This window comes from Eptesicus fuscus, chromosome 16 (genome assembly GCF_027574615.1).
Source record: "Eptesicus fuscus isolate TK198812 chromosome 16, DD_ASM_mEF_20220401, whole genome shotgun sequence".
Lineage (NCBI taxonomy): Eukaryota > Metazoa > Chordata > Mammalia > Chiroptera > Vespertilionidae > Eptesicus > Eptesicus fuscus.
This window is the reverse complement of record NC_072488.1, coordinates 12124631-12145501: the sequence shown is the minus strand read 5'-3', so window position 1 is coordinate 12145501 and position 20871 is coordinate 12124631. Positions and strand designations below refer to the sequence as shown.

Sequence of the window (20871 nt, the reverse complement as noted above, 5' to 3'; positions counted from 1 at the left end):
CCCAGGGGAGAGTGGAGCCTTAACCTGGTGGCCTCAGGATCCCCTCCCTCTTGGTTCAGGTCCACCCTTCATCCCCAGCACGATGAGTGGTCTTTCTAGATGCACAGGAAATTAATGATTGCCCCTTTATTTATCGGAAATTGCAGACCCATTCCCGCCGTCCCAGCCCCAAGGTAGAGAGGCATAAGCTCTTTCATTGCTGAGGAATTGGAGTCAGTTGGCTGAGCAGGAAAGAAGCCAGGAAAGGCGAGCTTGGTGAAGACTGGAGGGAATAAAATGAATAACGGGGGCGGAAATCTCATCTGCTTCCTTCAGGGCTCCAAGCTGGCCCTGCTTTGAGGGGCTTTGTGTGTGCGTGATCCCTAGAAGATATTTGAGTAGCTCATGAAATCTTTAGAAAAAGTATGTCTGGGCCTCTCCCGACGCGAGCCGCGTTTGCGCTTCTCCTTAGGGGCACTGAGAGTTCTCGCAGAGGGCCTTCCCCGGGTTCTCTCCGGTGGGCTGTGTCTGCTCCTCTCAGAATGACTATGTCGTCTCCTCTTGCAGGGACTGTGATTTCTCCTCGCAGAGAGTCTGCGGCATCTCCTCTCAGAGGGACTGCGGCATCTCCTCTCCAAGGAACTTGGATGACTCCTCTCAGAGAGACTGTGATGGCTCATCTGAAAAGAACTGTGATGGCGCCTCCGAGAGGGACTGCGATGGCTCCTCCTAGAAGGACTGCGATGTCTCCTCCGAGAGGGACTGAGATGGGTCCTCCGAGACGGACTGCGATGGCTCCTCCGAGAGGGACTGAGATGGCTCCTCCGAGAGGGACTGAGATGTCTCCTCCTAGAAGGACTGCGATGTCTCCGAGAGGGACTGCGATGGCTCCTCCGAGAGGGACTGAGATGGGTCCTCCAAGAGGGACTGCGATGGCTCCTCCGAGATGGACTGAGATGGCTTCTCCCAGAGGGATTGCGATGGCTCCTCCGAGAGGGACTGCGATGTCTCCTCGGAGAGGGACTGCTATGGCTCCTGTCAGAGAAATTATATGGGGTTCTTTCCCTATGGAAGCTGTGGTGGTTTGGTTTCTTAGGCACGAGTATCTCTTTAAGGTGACTGTATGAGGTTCTCTTCTTAGGGGTACCATGTAGCATTCTCCCTTGGGCCTGAACTCCCATTCCCCTTTTGGAGTTCTGGGACTCTGAGCTAGAGATTTCTTTTCTGTAGAAGTTCTTCTTAGGTCTGCTGCCACTCTCATTTTGAACAGCACCCAAAGGATGTCTGATGGTGGTGACACTTCTTTGGGAAACTCTGCACCTGGGCAGTGGGAAAGGTGTGGATTGGAAAGAGCTATCTGTTTTTGGTGGTTGTGCTGAGCAGAAGTGTTCTAATTCTTCCCACAGCATGCTCTCCTGTTCAGTGGTTGGGTCTGTTGGCTTTAGCTCGACAACTGGAATCCTCTCTCTTTCGACATCTTGTAAACTATAGTCAGAGGCTTTTTGTTCTGGTTGGCAGTTTTTGCTTGACCACAAATGGTCCGCCCTTGTCCTGTCCTCAGGCTTTGGCCCAACAAATGCCATAATTCTGCGTGCGGTTTGGAATGCCTTTCTTAGTCCCTGAAAAAGCAGTTTAATGAATTTGGGTTGGGAGGGTTTCTTGGGGTGTCTTTTTAAAGAGTCAGTAGTTGTCTGACATGCTCCATTTCTTTTCCCTTTCAAGTGGAATGGTAATTTCCTAGAGGGACTCTGTATTATGGTTCTGCTGTTTGTAGAGAACTTTTTGTTTTGTGTTCTAAATCTCTTGTTGATTCTTTTCATTGGATACTTTGAATCATGGGTATTTTTGCTTCTCACTTTAGTCCACTCTTCATCCTGAGTGCTTTCAGAGTCACTCTCTGATAACGAGTGGACTTCAGTGAGTTCATAGTGCCCAGGCTCTCCAATATCTGTCTTTCCTTCCAAGTCACGGCTAATGTGGACTTGTAAGGATGCAGGAGACTGAGAAGACTGAGACAGGAAATCTATTGTAGAAGTAGGACTCTTGGAAGCTTGATTACAGATTTTACCTGGTGATACAGGGCTCCTTGGTGTCAAGGGCCTGTCTCTTCTATAATACTTTGGAACTTGGGATCTTTTTCCAATTCGTAACCTAAAGCCAAGGCGCAATCTAATCTCTCCATGGCCTTCTGGCGTGCTTACAAGGTGGAGCTGTGGATAGATAAGAAGGTAAGGTCCAAAAGTAGTCTGTAATTTATGACAATTAAATCCTGAACATCGGCCACACTGTAGGCAGAGAGGGTATTTTAGGACCAGACCTGAAGTGAGAGGTGGAGGTATATTGTGAGGTATTTGACTCCTTAACAGTTTTGCTGCTATTTTCAGTTGCAGATCTTTTAGCAATTGGAACTGTTCTGAGAGGTCAGTCTTGGACTGGGAAAGGAAACTTGGCTCGAGTGGGTGTTGGGACTCCAAAACCCTTGTCTGTGAATCTCTCTGTGAGTTCTCACTCTCTTCCACTGCAACAGGATCTTTCACAGTGAGAAATATATTGAAGGAAGACTCTGACTCTACTGGGTCAGGAAGCTGACCCCCTGTACATGAAACGGGAATGTGCTGAAGGACTTCCTGGGGTATATCATTGAGCTTTGAGTTTGTTTTCTTTATTCTCACTCTAGTTCCAGAGTATTGCTGTATTATGGAGGACATAGAACCACGTGTCCATATCCTTAAGGCCATTCTTTTCTCATGACCATGGCATGAAGTATGTCTCTGAATGTAGTTTTTGACCATTGAAGCCTGAAAAATAGTTCCTCGACCTGTCTCTAGCAGACTCTGGGAAAATTCCATCAATTCAGCAGGAACCCCAAATAAATTCTGAATAGATTGACAGGTATCAGCAGTAGACCTTTCTGTTAAAGATGTTTGAGAACAAAGCTTCCTTCCCATAGTGGTTCCCAAGACATTCCCCAACATTAGCATATTGGAGAGATACTTTCTAGGAAGTCTCTGCTTCCAGGAGTGACTCTCCCAGACATTCTGTTGTCTTCCCAGGACAGACCAGGTGAATCCTCTTCGAGCCCCTGATCCTGCCTGGAAGGTCTTAGATGGTGATCTCCAGCTTTGTGGTGGATGTTGGGAGAGGCCCTGGAGTGAGTTCTCTAACTCTGCCACCTGCCTCAGTTGAATCCTCTCCTTAGATACGTTATACACCCATGAGATCTCAGAATGGGAGGTTTCTACAGAGTTGGTTGTCTTATCAGAGGATTGGTTATGAAAGAACAAGGGAAAAGTTGAAGCAGGATCTATAAAGGACTCTTTAGGCTGCAAAATATCTGTCCAAAGGTTTTTTATATCCAATGCTCTTGATACTTCTGTCATCTCAGAATCCCAAAGACCTAATTCAGATGTTTTTTTGACAGAACTTGAGATGACTGAGTTTGAAGAGTTGGGTAGACGTCTAGAGAAATAATTCCCTATTTGTAACTCTTCTCCTGATGTTAACTCCTTAGATTCCCCCTTCTGATATACCTGTCTTAAATTCAAATCCTCAGATTCTGTAACTTGAGGCCTTATTTTTATACCTATAGATTTCACAGCCTGATCCCCTTGTTCATGAGTCAACACTGTAGGATGCTCGAATGGAGATGTTGGCTGTGAGGTTAATTCTGCAGATTTCACTTCATTATTTGACCGTGGATTTAACTCCACAGATTTTACTTTTTGAAAACATGATTCTAGTGCAAACACCTCACATTTTAAGTCCTGCATCTCAGAGCCTGAAATCAAGTTCACAGAATTTGCACCACAAAACAATGGCTCTTTGTTCATCTTCACAGACTTTATATCTTCAAACAGTGGCTCTGGTACATATAACACAGATTTTGCACCATTTAATTGAGGATCCAAAACAGAGTGCCCAGCTTGTTGCTGTGACCCAAGGTGGTTCTGCAAAACTTGGCCTTCTGGAAATTTTATCCCCGGAGTTAATTTAGAAGATTTTACACTTTGCAAATGTGATCCAGGATTAAATAAAATAGACTTTGTGCCTTGAGATTCTGGCCCAGGATTCAATTCAGAAGGCTTCATGCCTTCTATCTGTGGCCCTGGATTAAACTTTATAGAGTTCATGCATTGAAGTTCTGACCCTGATTTCAATTCAGAAGAATTCACACCTTGCAGCTTTGGGTCCAAGTTGAACTCTGTTGTCATTATATCTGAAGTCAATTCAAAAGATTTTATACCTTGCAAGGGTGGCCCACGGTTACATCTAGTAGAATTTACACATTGTAATTTTGTCCCTGTATTCAACTCACAAGAATTTTCACACTGCATCTGTAGCCTAGGGTTGCATTCCACAGGTGCTATATCTAGGAACTTTGACCCTGGAATCAATTTAGATTTCAAACCTTGCCAATGTGGTCCATGATTGAACACCATAGATGTCTCACTTTGAATCTCTGGATTCAATTCAGAAGACTTCATACCTTGATGTTTTGAAACTGAAGTTAATTCAGAAGAGTTCACACCTTGCAAATATGGCTCAGGGTTGGACACCATAAATTTGACGTTTTGAAGCTCTGGCCATGGATTTAACTTATAAGATTTCTCATTTTGCCACCGCTTTCCAGCATTGAACTCAGGAGATATCACACTGTGAACCTCTGATTCCAAGGTCAACTCAGAGGGTTTTGCAACCTGAAATTTTGAGCCATCATTGACCTCTGTAGAGTCCATTATTTGAAGGTTTATCGACTCAGAGGACTCTGCACCTTGCAACTTTGCCCCAGAGTTGAATTCCATAGATTTCATACCTTGAAGGTGTGTGCCTCGTGTCAACATAGACAATTTCCTATTGTGTGGGGCTGAGTTGAACCCCAAAGATTTAACATCTTTTACTTTTGTACCTGGAGTAGATGTAGAAGATTTCATATCTTGCCACATTGGTCTGGTGATGAACTCCACATATTCTTCATTTTGAAGCTTTGTCTCTGGTGTTAATTCAGAAGTCACACCTTGTGACTGTGGAACAAGTTTTAACTCAACAGATTTCAAATCTTGAACCCCCCACTCCAGTGTCAAATCAGATTTCTCACCTTGTCCCTGTGGTCCAGGGTTGAACTTCACAGGTTTCACCCCTTGAAGCTTCTTCCTCTGGGTTAAATCAGAAGGGTTTCCACCCTGTAACTTTGGATCATGACTGAACCTTAAGGTGTTCACATCTAGAAGCTTTGTCCCTTGAATTGACTCAGATTTTTTACTTTGTATCTGTGATTCAGAGTTAAAAAATGATTTCATTTCTTGAGGCTTTGTCCCTTTAGAAGATTTTGTATCTTGAAAGTGTGGTATAGAATTGGACCCCAAAGATTTCATATCTTGAAGCTTTATACCCATGATCAAGTCAGAACATTTTATATGTTGTAACTGTGGATCTGAGTCCAACACTACAAATTTTGCACCTGGAAACTTCCCCGCCAGGGTCAAGTCAGATTTCTCACCTTGTAATTTTGGACTAGGTTTCAATTCTACAGATTTCATATCTTGAAGCTTTTTTTTTTTAATCACTTCAGAAGATTTCATACTCTGCAAGTGTAGTCCAGACCTTAAATTCATACATTTTACATCTTTAAGTTTTATATCCATGAGCAACCTAGAAGAATCTATATCTTGCAACTGAGGGCCTGTGAATTCTGCTGATAGTGCTTTTTCAAGCTTTGTCCCCGGTATTAGCTTAGAAGATTTCACAACTTGCATCTGGGGGCCAGGGATTAATTTTTTATGTTCTACATCCTGAAGCTTTGTCTTTGAGGTCCCTTGAGAAGATTTCATACCTTGTAACAATGACCCAGGTTTGAAATCTATAGATTTAACACCTCGAATCTCTGTCCCTCTTGTTGATTTAGAAAAAGTTGTACCTTGCAACTGTGAGCTAGGATTTAACTCTGTAGATTTCATATCTTGGGACTTTATCTTAGGTGGAAACATGGAAAATTTTAGACTTTGCTGCTGTGACCCAGCATTGAAATTCTCAGATTTCACACACTGAAGCTTTGTTTGAAGACCCAACTCAGATGACTTGACACTTTTCAAGTGTAGTAGAGAGCTGGACTCTATAGTTTTATCACTTTGTGACCCTTGGCTTAATACCCTAGATTTCACCTCCAGAAGCTGTGGTTCAAGACACTTTACACCTTGAAGCTGTGTTCCTTGGGATGACCATAAGGGTTTCACTTCCTGAAGCTGTAAACAAGGTTTCAAATCAGAACCCTGAGGCTGATGTTCCTGGCATGATGCCAAAGATTGTATACCTTGAAGCTCTGGTTTTGAAGTCAATGTAGATGATGATTTCCTATCCCTTGACTGTATCAAAGTTTTCCACTCTACTGGTTTGACGCATTGAGATTGTAACTCAAGATTTAGCAGAGATTTTATACCTTTAAACTCTAGTGCAGGTATCCACTCAACAGATTTTGTACTTCTAAGCTGTGGTTCTTGGTTTAGCTCTACACTTTTCATACCTTGATGCTGTGGCTCTGATGTTGACACCAAAAATTTCCCTTTTTGCAGTTGTGATCCTTGGGACAACTCAGGAGTTTTCACATTCTGCAAATGTGGCTCACAGTTGCACTCCATATATGTTGCACCTTGAGTTTTTGGCCCTCGAGACAATTCAGATGACTTCACATCTCTTGATCGTATAAAAGATTTCAACTCTACAGATTTGACTTTTTGAGGTTGTGACCCAAGATTTAACCCTACAGATTTCACACTTTGGAACTCGGGTCCTGGTATCCACTGAATACATCTCATACTTCCAGGCTGTGGCTCTTGTTTTAAATCAACAGTTTTCACCCCTTGAAGCTGTAGTTCTGAAGTTAATACCAAAGGTTTCACTTGGTGCAACTGTGGTTCAGCTTTAAACTCCTTAGATTTTACATCTTGAATATTTGATTTTGGGGTCAATTCAAATGGTTTCATTTCTTTTAACTGTAACTCAAAGTTGAGGTCTGCTAATTTTCCATCTTTAAAGTTTAGCTCTGGATTTAACTCCAAAGACATCCCATCTTCTGACTTAGACCCTCTCTTCAATTGCTCTGAATTCACACATTGCTGCTCTGGTGAGATTACAGATTTCTCACCATTTTGTTCTGTCTCAGTACTTACATTCACAAATGCTTGCCCTTGAAACTGTTGCCTTGGTGCTGAATCCACAGATTTTAGTCTTTGAAACTTTTGTATTCTGGTTATATCTACCTGCCTCTTTAGACTTCGGGTCAACTTCACAGATTTTATACATTGCAGTGGATCTGGAGTCTCCTCTAATGATTTTAAACTTTGACGTTTTAAACATGGGTTAATTTCCAAAAATTTCATGTGTTGCATTTGTGGCTCTGAAGTCAATTCCTCAGGTTTCGTACCCTGCCATTTAAGCTCTTGGAGCAATGTCCCTGGTGCAAAAGGAACAGAATTCTCACCTTGCAACTGAACAGATTTCATACCTTGAAGCTTGGAATCTGGGGTGGTTTTTACAGATTTTATATCTACCTGTGGGCTTAAGGTTATTTCCACAGATTTCTCACCTTCCAGTTGTGGACTTGGGCATCTCAGGCATTCTCCTGGAGTTAAGGCCACAGATTTCACATCTTCCAGCTCTGACTCTGAAATCAACAACTCAGACTTTAAACCTTGAAGTTCTGAACCTGGAGTCAGCTCCACTTGTTGCTCACCTCCCACCTGTGGCCCAGTGGTTAGCACCATAGATTTGACATCTCCCAATTGTGGGTTTGGTGTTAACTGCATAGATTTCATATCTTCCAGCTGTGGCTCTCGTATTAGTGCCTCAGATTTTAAACCTTGAAACTTTGAGATTGGGGTCCACTCCACGGTTGTTACATCTTGCCACTGTGGTACTTGGATAAATTCAGATTTCATACTTTGTAACTGTGGTCCTCTGGTCAACTCAGAGAAGTTTAGACTTGGCAACTGATGCCCAGGAGTTAACTCCATAGATTTTGTATCTGCTATCTGTGACTCTGAGATAAATTTATGAGAAATGTCATTGTCAGAGCTTGGGGTATTTCCTAAAGATGATTGTATCAACCCCACAGATTCTTTCTCCTGGTGACAAATGTCAGAGGTCAACTTTGTTTCTGGTTCTTGATATCCTGGTTCTGAAATCATCCCTAAAGAGTCTGAAGCTTGCCATAGGGTCAATACTTTAGGTTCTGTGACTTGGTGATTTGGTTTGGGGACCAACTTTACAGATTTTACTCCTGGAATGTGTATCCCTGGTGTCTGCTCTTCATATATCATATCTTCTACCTGTGTCTCAGGAATCAACCTCCTACATTTTACCACTTGAGGTTCCACATCTGGAAGCAATAGCACTCGGTCTGTCTCATCAGATCTTAGGTCTTGTAACCATGGCTTTGGGGCCAACTTCACAGATTTCATATCCTCCTGTTGTGGTCCTGGGGTCAACTCCACAGGTTTTATACCTGGAAACCCTGGTGGTAGGATCAAATGAACACATTCCATACCTTGCAACTGTGAAATGGAGGTCAAATCTGTAGATTTCCTATTTTGCCACTGTGGTACTTGGGCTAACTCAGCAGATTTTTCACTTTGCTGTTGTGGTCCGAGGGTCAATTGGATAGATTTCTCTCCTTGAAACTGAAATCCTGGGTATGACTGTACAAATTTCCCACTTTGCAACTGTGGTATAGGGGTCAACTTACCAGCTTTTACACTCTGCTGTTGAACTTCTATGGCCAATTCTATAGAGTTCACAATTGGAATCAGCTGTTCATATTTTACTATTTGTGGGATTGAACCTGTGGTTATATCTACAGATTTTATATTTTGTAACCCTGGTCCCATGGTCTGTTTCTCAGATTTTACATTTGGCAACTCTGAGGATAGCTTCATAGAATCTATAACTTGAAGTTTTGGCACTGACTTTGCCCCCATATTTTTCACACCTTGAAGCTGTGGTGTATTAGTCATTACTGTGGATTCTGTAACTTGATGCAGTGGTTTTTGACTCATTTCCATAGATTTTGTACCTTGACCCAGTGATTTTGGGATTGTACCTAAAGATTCCATTATTTGATGATGTGACTGTGTAAACTCTACAGATTTCTCCCTTTGTAGCCATATGTCAGAGCTAAATTCTATAGTTTCTATAACTTGATGGCTTTGCCTTGGGCTCATCTCTGAATATTCCAGGATTTGATGCCTTGGGGTCAACCTCGAAGATTCTAAGTCTTGAGTTGACACTGGGGTTAATGTAATAGATTCTGTGCCTTGATGATAAGGTTGTGGAGTCATCGCCATGGAGTCTAGCACTTGAATACATGGCCCAGGAATCAACTTCAGAGATTCCTTGACTTGAGATATTGGCCTTGGGGTCAAATCCTGGGAGTCTACAACTTGTGACTGTGGTTCTATGATTATTTCAATGGATGACTCCAACCTTGGGGTTGTCTTCAAAGAATGTATGGTTTGAAGTGATGGCATCCCTACTGATTCCATGACTTTAGGTGGTAGCTTGGAAGGTACACTCACATACTCTCTAATTCCATGTGGATCAATAGTAGTAGGAGAATTAGAAAACATCAAATCATCTGGTTGAGTTGCCTTTAGGGGCAAATTTGAAATATGAGTCTGTGAATCTGGGGTACTATCTGGCTGTGCTGGTGGAATTATCCCCATGCAATCCATAGCTTGTAATAGTGCCACTGGAGTTATTTTTATGACATCTATGACTGGATGCAATGGCCTGGGTATCATGTTCAATGATTTTGTGTTTTGACATATTGGTTCTGGAATAATTTTCACTGGTTTTATGGTTTGACTTTGTGGCTTTGAAGTTATGCCTACTGATTCAATAACTTTATGTTGTGGCCCTGGGGTCATTTCCACATTTTCCATGACTGTATGCTGTGGTCTTCTCCCCATCTTTCTTGGTTGTATGACTTGATGATCCAACAATGTGTTAATTTTCACTGACTCCTTAACTTGATATTGTAGCCTTGGGGTCTTTCCCACTGATTCTGTTATATATGGGTGTGATTTTTTAATTATCCCCATGGAATCCATGGCTTCAAGCAATGCTTCAGGAGTTACCTTCACATTATCTGTGACTTGATTCAGTAATCTTGAGGTCATGTTCATGGATTCTATAACTTGATGCCGAGGCCTTGGGGTTACCTCTACAGGTTCAATTATATGATATGCTGGTTTTGATCTTACCCTCGCTGTTTCTATTGGTTTCACAACTTCATTTGGCTGTGAAAACAAACCTACAGATTCTGTCAATTCTGAATGTGATTCTGGGTTCACCCCCATTGAATCCATGACTTGAAGTAATGCCAATGGTGTTACCTTTATGCTATTTGTGACTTGATATGGTAGCCTTGGAGTCAACTCCACATTAGTCACTTGGGTCTCATGCTGCTGTATGCTTTTTTCTCGAAGACCTCTTACCCTCTGTTCTAAATTAAGCTCTAGCACATGTTTTGGGTCCTTCTCCAGTAAAGTGGTTTCCTTTTGCATTATGTCAACTCTTAAACTTTTGGGAGGTGAAATGCCCATTGATGTAACTAACAGCTTAGATCCAAGGACTTGGGGGCTCCCGCCAGGTTGTGACTGCTTACCTAGGATAAGTGATTGTGAAATTTTTGTTTCTGTTCTATTTAATCCAGATTCCACTCCAGTGTTCACATGGCGCTGAAATGATGGAAGGTCTGGGTATTTATTGTTGATATTTTGCTCAGTGCTTTGATTAATGGGCATAGATAACTGGATTTGGGGTTTCTCTGGTTCAGGGATGCTTCCATGTACTTCAATTAAATAATTCAACATTGCCCATGATTCCTTCACAGGCAAAGGCACTTTTTGTTTCTGCAAAGTACAAACCTTCCAAGCCATATGTCTCTCTAACTCCCTCCTAGCCAAAGGAGAGAGCCGGGTTGAAGCCCACTCTGGGACTCGAGGTCTCTCTTTGAAAACAGAATTTGGCCAATGATCTGATGTCAAATGATTCTTCCTCCTTCTCTCATACTTTGTTTTCACTTGCTTGCAGAAATCTGAGGATTCAAAAATAGAGTTGATTAAAGAGCTTTGAGGTCTTAAAGGTGAAAGAACTGCCAAATTCGGAAAGATTTTTGATTTCCCAAGCTCTGAGAGCGGAAAAGGAGGCAGGGATGTGCTTTGGTTCTTGAAAACAGGTGGTTGCTTTTTAGATAAAATAGGTAAGCTGTGGCTCCGGGATTGCCAGATTGTTCCTTCAGAAAAGACAGAAGAGTGAGACAAATTGGAGTTGTTGCATGATGATCCAGAGGAGATGCAGGGCATAGTAGAATATGTTGTCATCTTACAGTCACAAAAGGGTAGAATAGGCTCCTGAGTTAAACAAACACAGGAAGTGGAGGAAGAAATATCCTGCGGTTCAGGCAAATATGGTTCCATAAGAGCTGATCTAAGGAATAAAGAGAAAAGTTTCATTTTGCTTTGAAACAGGAAAAGGAAACGTAGAAAAGGGGAAAAATAATGGCCATTTCACATGCAAAATATTTTGGACTGAGGGAGAATAACAACAAAAGGTTAATTACTGCCCTAACCAGTTTGGCTCAGTGGATAGAGCCTCGGCCTGCGAACTGAAGGGTCCCAGGTTCGATTCCAGTCAAGGGCATGTACCTTGGTTGCGGGCGCATCCCCAGTAAGGTATGTGCAGGAGGCAGCTGATGGATGTTTCTCTCTCATTGATGTTTCTAACTCTCTATCCCTCTCCCTTCCTCTCTGTAAAAAAAATCAATAAAATATATATATTTTTTAAAAAGTTAATTACTTATGGAAAGAATTCCTCCTCCAGGACAAAGAGAGACATTTGTCCCATTCCAGTCAGAAATGATCAATAGACCAGTGGTTCTTTAAATTCCTTTAAACCCAGAACTTTCCCCTATTTCCAAAATATCTAACTAACTAACTCTCTTTTTCTTCTCCCTCTCTCCTTCTTCATCTTTCTTCCTCTCTCTTTCACTCCCTTCCTGCCTCCCTCTTAAAAGCTCTACCACCTTCAATCCCCACTCAGAAACTATATTCCCTGACCTTGTACTTTCCAGATGTTGGAAGATCTGTTGAAGACAGAGTATACATTCCTGGGTCCATCGCTCAGGAAAGCCTGAAAAGCTGGATGAAAAAGAGTATGTCAGTGTAATGGAAGTGACATAGGAAACCAATAAAAAGAGACTTAATTTAGAAAGGAGACAGCTATGATAGAGTGGGAAGAAAAACAGAGTCCTAGGTATCTTACTCCTAATTTTTTACAGTTTATCAGTAGAATAGGCTGAAGAGAGGAAAAATAGACACAGTGAAGATGGATTTTACTCACTTTGTCAGGTTAGTTTTAATGCAACCCATGCTGGGATTTTCTTCCCACTGTTGAGCTGGGAGTAGAGGTGAAGAATCTATTAATATAATGACAATTGACATCACCTAGTCCAAACCCCTTATTTTGCAAATAAGGAAGCAAAGATGGAACCATGCACAAGTTCATAAAGCTAATTAGTGGTAGAACTCAGGTTTAACCTAAGTCTCAAGTTTGTTTTTTAAACTATACTCTGCTGCCTTCACCGTGTAGTATAGAGGGAAGCCATTGGAAAGAGCAGGGATAATCATGATTATTGGAATTAAAGTGGAGGAAACAGAGGTGATAATGAAGTATTGGTAGTAGAAACTGCTGTTTGGGTTCTGTACTTATTTGTTTGCTAAAACAACAGAAAGTTATCTTGATTTTCTGAACTTATGTATGCTATCCCAATACTCCATTGATGATGGCTTGAATGTGCCATTGATTGTGATCTCACTGGTCATCGAAGCACATTCTTCTGGAACCCAGAACAGCTCAATTATCCTAAATTGTCTCAGTAGCTACAGATAATTGAGTTTTGGTTGACTCAGTGGTCCCAGAATCAGAAGAGCACAAATTATCCTAAATTGCCTCAGTAGCTACATACAGATAGTGCATTCCTGTTGACTCAGTGATCCCAGAATCGGGACAGCACAATTATTCTAAATTGCCCAGGTGGTCCCAGATAATGTGTTTCTGTTGATTCAGTGATCTGTAGACCCAAAAGCTCTGTAATTGCTTTGTGCAAACAGGTTCCTCATTCCAGACCCAAAGATGTAATCGATACCTTTGTGATATTCTGCCAATATAAGCCAGATGTGGCAAGCTGTTCGGGGCTGCGAGGTCTGGAGCGCTTTTGCTCCCTCGTATGCCACCGGCTTTTAATAAATGACTCCATAATTCAACTTTTTGAGGCGTCCTTTGTAAGATGGGGGTTACACTACAACAATAATACATATCTTTTCCTCCAAAAGAGTCTATCCAATGTCAATTACAGAAAAAAAAGGTTCAGAAACTTTCCTCACCAAACTCTTGATAATTACCCCTGCTCCATTCTCCATTCTCACCACCTTTATTATTGATATTTTGAGCATTACACAAAATGAGATGAGGAAATGAAGCATGGAAAGAATTAAGGAGCCATTTGCATCTCTTTGGAAGTAGAGATGCTAGAAAGAATAAGCACATTTCTTTCATTAACATAATCTTTTTCAACCTCCTGCCCTCCACCAGCTATTAAAGGCAAAGTCTTAAAAAAAAAACAGTTGACCTGTCATTAGCCTTGAGCTTAAGAATAAAGCATAGGGGGGAAAAATAAGAATAAAGCATAGGGTCTTTCTGACCTGTGAATTGCTGGATCTTTTCCAATCTATGCTGCTTTGAAATCTAGAGAAGCACAAAAAGAAAAGAAAAATCAAGTAATGTTCCAGGTTAGAGAATTTGACAGTGCATTTTATCTTATAGACACAAATATTGATATAATTGGCATCCATCATCACAGCAAAAATTACCACCTCATTCATTTATTCATGAATCATTTATTGAGTACTTACTAAGTTCTTGGTATTGTGTGGGGTGCCAGGACTACAAAGATCCCTGTATTCTAGGAATTTACACTAATAAGGAAAACAGATCAGATCTCTAAAGAGATAAATTATAATTCTGTGTGGTAAATGCTGAAGTAGAAATGTAAGTGCTAGGGAATACTAAGGACAGTCATTAACTACTTGGGAGAGAAAGGAAGAATTACTCAAGAAGCTGCCATTTGTATTAGCGTTTGGAGAAAAAGCAGAAGATTTTTAGGTAAAGAAAGAGCCTTTCAGGCAAGTGGGAACATCACCGAGATTAGGAGGTCATGGTTGTCCGGTGCACTTTTGCTAAGTAGTGAGAGATGAAGCTGAAAAGGTAGGAAGAAGCCACGTTATGCCAAGTGTAGCATTTTTATTTGGTCCCGTAGGTCAGAATTTCCCAACCAGTCAGTAGTCAGTAAACTCCTGGGTTTTTGCAAGGGTGTTCCCAGTCATTTTAAAGGCAAAAATGACATTTGTTACAATTTCAAATCCTAAAACAATTTTTAATTTATTTCCTTTAAACTAGAACATCAGTCTCTGAGAGTATATTAAGAGAGCTTCCACAATAATTACTAAGGAATTCATGAATGTCCACATGATTCAATCACTCAGTTTATTCCTCAGTTGAATACCCCTAGCACAGTGGACAGACCTAAATAATCCCCCACTACAAAAGCACTTGGAAATGCCTACTAAAATAAACAAATATCCTTTGAGCTTATGAAGCTTAACCTCTGGGTAGATAGGGAAAAACTCATAGCCTTCTCAAAGAATTTTATCCAATAGTCTATCCTCATACTGGTTTGGAATACTAATTTATGCTCACTTTGTAGTCAGTAATCCTCAAAAGGAAAATAAAAGTGGTCCTGGCAAAAGGCAAAAATAAATATAAAATCTTTTTGGAAATTGGAGTAGAAGAGGAAGGAGAAGGAAAACAATTTAAATAATTATACCTTAATAAATGAGAAATACTTGATGAAGTGGTTACATTCTTTTGTGTGTGTTTTTAACCCTCACCCAAGGATATTTTTCCATTGATTTTTTAGAGAGAGTAGAAGGAAGAGGGAGAAACAGAGAGAAACATCGATATGAGAGAGACACATCGATTGGTTGCCTCTTGCAGGCACCCCAACCAGGGCCAGGGAATCTGCAACCAAGGTACGTGCCCTTGTCTGGTATCCAACTCAGGACCCTTCAGTCGGAGGGCTGACGCTCTATCCACTGAGCCAGGCCAGTTAGGGCAAAGTGGCTAAATTCTTAGTAAAAATGTAAAATACCAAAAGTAGGCAATATATATATATAATTTGAGTAGACCAATAAGTATTAAAGCAATCAAAATTATAATCAAAGACATTCTCCATCAGACCTAATAAAAGAATTCAAGGTTCCTAAATATCAGAACTTATGAATATCTATAGTATTTCTCTACTGTAGCAAACAAACTAGGAAAATATATAATTTTAAATAATAAAAGATATGTCCTTCATAATAGCAATAAAAATGATAGAGTATTTCAAGGTATTAAGTTAGCCAAGACTACAGAAGACCTCTATGTAGAAAATTATAGAACTTTAATAAAAGACATAGAAGATGACCTGAATAAATGGAGAAATATTCTTTCTAAAAGTCAATGGAAAAAATATTCTTGGATGAGGATTAACAAAAAATTAAAATTAAAACGTGGAAGGTAAAACTGGAATATAAAAAAAAAAGTAGGAGAAACTCTTTGTGACCTAGGGAACAGAACTTTAAAAATCTTTCTTTTCTTTTCTTTTTTAATTTAAATTCTTTATTGTTTAAAGTATTATTTGAGTCTCCTTTTACCCCCATTGACCTCTTCCTGGCTGCTCCCACCCCCCAGCACATGCCCTCACCTCCCTACTGTCTGTGTCCATTGGTTATGCTCATATGCATGCATACAAGTCCTTTGGTTGATCTCTTACACACACACACACACACACACACACACACACACACACACACACACACCGCCTTCCCTCATAGGTTGGACAGCCTGCTCCATGCTTCTATGTCTCTGGTTCTATTTTTGTTCATCAGTTTATGTTGTTCCACAGAACTTTTTAAAGAAAACTTCAAAAATACAAACCATAAGCCCTGGCCAGTTTGGCTCAGAGGATAGAGCATCGGCCTGTGGACTGAAGGGTCCTACGTTCAATTCTGGCCAAGGGCACATGCCCATGTTGCAGGCTCAATCCCCAGTCGGAGGTGTGCAGGAGGCAGCCGATCAATGATTCTCTCTCATCATGGATGTTTCTATCTCTCTCTCCCTCTTCCTTCCTCTCTGAAATCAATAAAAATATATTTAAAAATATACAAACCATAGGAAATAAATAAATAAATAAATAAATATCCAGTAGAAGACCCTGCCACATTCAGCTGGAACCTCATGACACTACTCATGACACTAAGAAGTTCAGAGAACTAAAGGGAAGTCCTTGGGAAGTTGTAACCACAGGTTGACTTTTGTGTAATTTGCAGCTCAAGTTCACATCATCTACATGGTCCCAAAAAACTCTCAAACCTGAATTTAAAGTGGTCCTGGCACTTGCCGGTTTGGCTCAGTGGATAGAGCGTCAGCCTGGGAACTGAAAGGTCCCAGGTTCGATTCAGGTCAAAGGCACATGCCCGGGTTGTGGGCTCAATCCCCAGTGGGGGATTTGCAGGAGGCAGCCAATCAATGATTCTCTCTCATCATGGATGTTTCTATCTCATTCTTCCTCTTCCTTCCTCTCTGAAATCAATAAAAAAATATTTTAAAAAATAAATAAATAAAGTGGTCCTGGATTGATGGTGCCATAGTCAAATTGAAATACTGTCTAAGGAAGATATTTATCCTAGGCCTCAAAAAAATCTATGAATATTGTATTTTATTGAATAGATTATTTCTGCAGAAACAAACCTACAGAGATGCCAAATATTGGAATCATCAGATCTAGAGTAGGAAACAACAATGTATATTACATTTAAAGAAATAAAAGACAAGCTTAAATATATTTATAAGGAACAGAAAACCATAAAAAGTGATCTGACAGATTTGAAAGAAAATCCAATGTTAGAATGCAGTACTGAAATTAAAATCTCAAAGGATGGATTTATCAGCATTAATAAAATACTTCTGAACAGAGAATTGGATAAGTATGCATATTGTAATTCCTGGAGTAACCACTGGAAAAATAGGAACAAAGTGCATAACTTTTAAGCTAGTAGAAGAGGGAAAATGGAGAGAGAAAAATTTAATCTAGGATTTCTGTTTATAATTATTGTTTGAATCCTCCAAATGAAAACATCTAGAAAAACTGGACCAAAAAAATTTAAACATCTATTTGAAGTCATTGAAGAGCTTTCAAGGCATCAAGGACCAGAGGAGCCAAGATCCCAGAGAAAAAAAGGAATCGTAGAGAAGCAAGCCCAAATTTCCCCCTCAAAGCATCTACCAATTGTCACGCCATGGTTGAACAGCTAAACAAAATGCTCAGTGGTTTTATGGAGAAAGATGAACAAAAAATGACTTAAGGGGTCAAGGAAGAGGGCCCCTAATAAATATTTCAGACTTTCAGTTGAAACTCCCAAAGGTTTATACCTAGGAATAAGAATATACCTGAAATAGCCCTAACCGGTTTGGCTCAGTGGATAGAGCGTTGGCCTGTGGACTCAAGGGTTCCAGGTTCGATTCTGGTCAAGGGCATGTACCTTGGTTGTGGGCACATCCCCAGTAGGGAGTGTGCAAGAGGCAGCTGAATTGATGTTTCTCTCTCATCGATGTTTCTAACTCTCTATCCCTCTCCTTTCCTCTCTGTAAAAAATCAATAAAATATATTTTCTTAAAAAAAGAATATACCTGAAATAAACTAGGCTCAAAAACTGAAGCTCATATGGTTTAAATAACTTTTTAAATTGAAGTTTAGCCTCTGATGAGTTTAATCCCTAATTGGATTAAGATGAGTTTCTCTCTACTCTAAATGACTTCTGGAAGCAAAAATAACTCTCATATCTGGAGAAAAGTAACTTTACATATAACATACCTGGTATTCAATAAAAAATTGCCGTGAATACTAAAATATAAGACTAAATGGTTGGGTGCCTCCAAAGATGGCTGCGCCCGCGGGAGCAGGGTGAAGGTTGCAGTGAGCCTTAGGGCCGAGGAAGGCCGGAGCTAGCACCGAGGGCGGCAGGGAAAGCATAAGGCTCAAGATGGAAAATCATGAATCAGATGATACTTTCAAGAAAGAACACATTTTGGACATCATAAACAGAAAAATTAACCAACTTCCAGAAGCAGAAAGGAATCTACTTGAACATGGATCAACATATATTGGACTTAATGCTGCTCTCTGTGGCCTAATAGCAAACAGGTCTTTTTCGACGCGTCTTAAATGTGACACAGGCTCGTATAGCTGCTGGTTTACCAATGGCAGTGATCCCATTTTTGACAGCAGACGTATCTTACAAAACTGTTGTAAGTTTACCACTGAATACAGGTGATTTGCATTATGAAACCTGTACCATAATACGAGGTGGATTGATTCGACATGTTTTTGGTGGTCTGTACCCTGTTTTCTTGGCTATTCCTGTGAATGGTGGCCTAGCAGCCAGGTATGCCTCAGCCCTGCTACTAGAGAGAGGAAACATCTTAACCTGCTGGATCAGAATTTCTCAACCTATCTTTAGAAAGATGTTATTTCCTATTTTGCTCCAGACTGGGTTTTCAGCATACCTTAGTTCTAGGCAATATAAACTACTTATAAAGGCTCTTCAATTACCTGAACCTGGCCTAAACATTGAATGATTGTTAAGCAAATGTGTACACAAAAATAAAACTATAATAACCAAAAAAAAAAAAGACTAAATGGTTGAAAACTAAGAGACAAACATGGGCAATATAAACAAACTCACAGTCAGTCAGTACAGACATTGTTAAAAGACATGTACTGTAGCCCTAGCTGGTTTGGCTCAGTGGATAGTGTCAGCCGACAAACTGAAGGGTCCAGGGTTTGAGTCTTGTCTAAGGGCACGTACGTTGGTTGCTGAATAGATTCCCAGAAGGAAACCAATTAATATGTTTCTCTCACATCAGTATTTCTCTCTCTCTCTCCCATAACCTTCCACTCTTTTTAAAAATTAATGGGAAAATATCCTCGGGTGAGGATTAACAACAACAAAAATCATATGTACTTTAAAATACATATGATTGCCCTACCAGCATGGCTCAGTGGTTGAGCAATGACCTATGAACAAGGAGGTCAGTGGTTTGATTCCCCATGATGGCACATGCCTGTGGTGGTGGGCTTGATCCCCAGTTTGGGGCCTGCAGGAGGCAGTTGGTCAGTGATTCTCTCTCATCATTGATGTTTCTATCTCTCTCTTCCTCTCCCTTCCTCGCTGAAATCAATAAAAATATTTTAAAGTAATAATAATGATATTAAGGGGGAAAGCTGATATGATTATTTCAATTGATGTGGGAAAAGAACTTAATAAAATCCAACGCCCATTTATGATTTTAAAGACATGCCGCAAACTAGGATTAGAAGGATACTTCCTCAACATGATAAATGGCATTTATGAAAAACCCACAACTGCCGAAACCGGTTTGACTCAGTGGATAGAGCATCGGTCTGCGGACTGGAAGGTCCCAGGTTCGATTCCGGTCGAGGGCATGTACATTGGTTGCGGGCACATCCCCGGTAGGGGGCGTGCAGGAGGCAGCTGGTCGATGTTTCTTTCTCATCAATGTTTCTAGCTCTCTATCACTCTCCCTTCCTCTCTGTGAAAAATCAATAAAATATATTTTAAAAAAAAAGAAGAAAAGAAAAACCCACAACTAATACCCAAAAGTGAAAGACTGAAAGTTTTCTCTCTAAAATGAGGAACAAGACTGGTGTGACTGCTTTCACTACTTCTCTTTAACATTGTACTGGAAGCTCTGGCCAGAGCAATTAGGTAAGAAAAAGAAATAAAACACATCCAAATTAGAAATGAAAAAAGTAAAACTACCTCTATTTCACAGACAACAATCTTATTTACAGAAAAGCCTAATGAATACACACAAACTATTAGAGTTAATAAATTAATTTAGCAAAGTTACAAGATCAATGGCATTCAAAAATAAGTTGTATTTCCATATACAAGCAGTGAACAATCTGAAAATAATAATATTATTCACCTAAAATCACTTATCATATATTATGAAAAAGGGATAAAATGATTTTTAAATTCCTATGGGGGTTGATAAATTATGACAATAAAAAAGGTTTGAGAGTCAGAAAAGGTTGGGAAATGCTGCTGAGAGATTTTGATGATTTAGTTGCTTTTAGCAGAATGATACAAAAGCACTATCCCAACTTCCCCGTACCCCCATCCAATTTTCCCCATGGCCCAAGACGTAGGCTCCAGGGGTAGGGGCAGGGAGCAATGAATTTCAAGAGAGTGTTGCCTCACATACCTCTGAGTCCGAGTCTGTCTCTGCTGCCACCTGTTCCGTGCTCTGTTTCCCAGAAAACAGCACCCAAAGCCCCCAAACAAGGAGACCAAATAATAGGAGAAGACTGACATGTGATGGCAGTGGAAGGGTCAGCCCCCATGTCAGCGCCATTACTCAACTCCATGCCCTTCTCAGTCAAACAGTTTTCCTTCTCAGGGCTGTGACTCCATGTGACATCACAATGGGCATTGCAAGGTAAGCCTGACAGGTCACTGTGCATGCTGCTTGAGTCTCGTCTCTGAGCCATGCCCATCTGCTGCTCCTTGCAATCTTTGCTTTGACTGCCAATACTTTTACGACTCTTCTAGGATGGGGCTGGAAAACTGGTCATCAAGTAGAGAGTATGGAGGCAAGGTTTCAAAGGAGCAGGACTCCCAAGCAGCCTGTCCTCCCTACAAGCATCTTCTCTGC

At 40.7% G+C, this 20871-nt stretch overlaps 1 protein-coding gene and 1 pseudogene across 2 annotated transcripts; one reads left to right on the top strand and one right to left on the bottom strand.

Moving 5' to 3' along the window:
* Window positions 1–111: 111 nt before the first annotated feature.
* On the bottom strand, window positions 112–20571 carry C16H2orf16 (chromosome 16 C2orf16 homolog). Of its 2 annotated transcripts, none has more exons than XM_054728247.1 (5): window positions 20422–20571; window positions 13734–13776; window positions 12373–12448; window positions 12090–12170; window positions 112–11460 (listed from the first exon to the last, which is right to left on the bottom strand). In XM_054728247.1, the coding sequence occupies exons 1-5, from the start codon at window positions 20569–20571 to the stop codon at window positions 363–365; spliced, it is 11448 nt and encodes a 3815-aa protein (XP_054584222.1). In that variant the 3' UTR covers window positions 112–362. The 2 variants fall into 2 exon arrangements, with proteins under 2 accessions (XP_054584222.1, XP_008136569.3); XM_008138347.3 differs by having other exon boundaries at window positions 12373–12427.
* LOC129151867 (transmembrane protein 126A-like) lies at window positions 18090–18811 on the top strand (annotated as a pseudogene).
* Window positions 20572–20871: the final 300 nt, after the last annotated feature.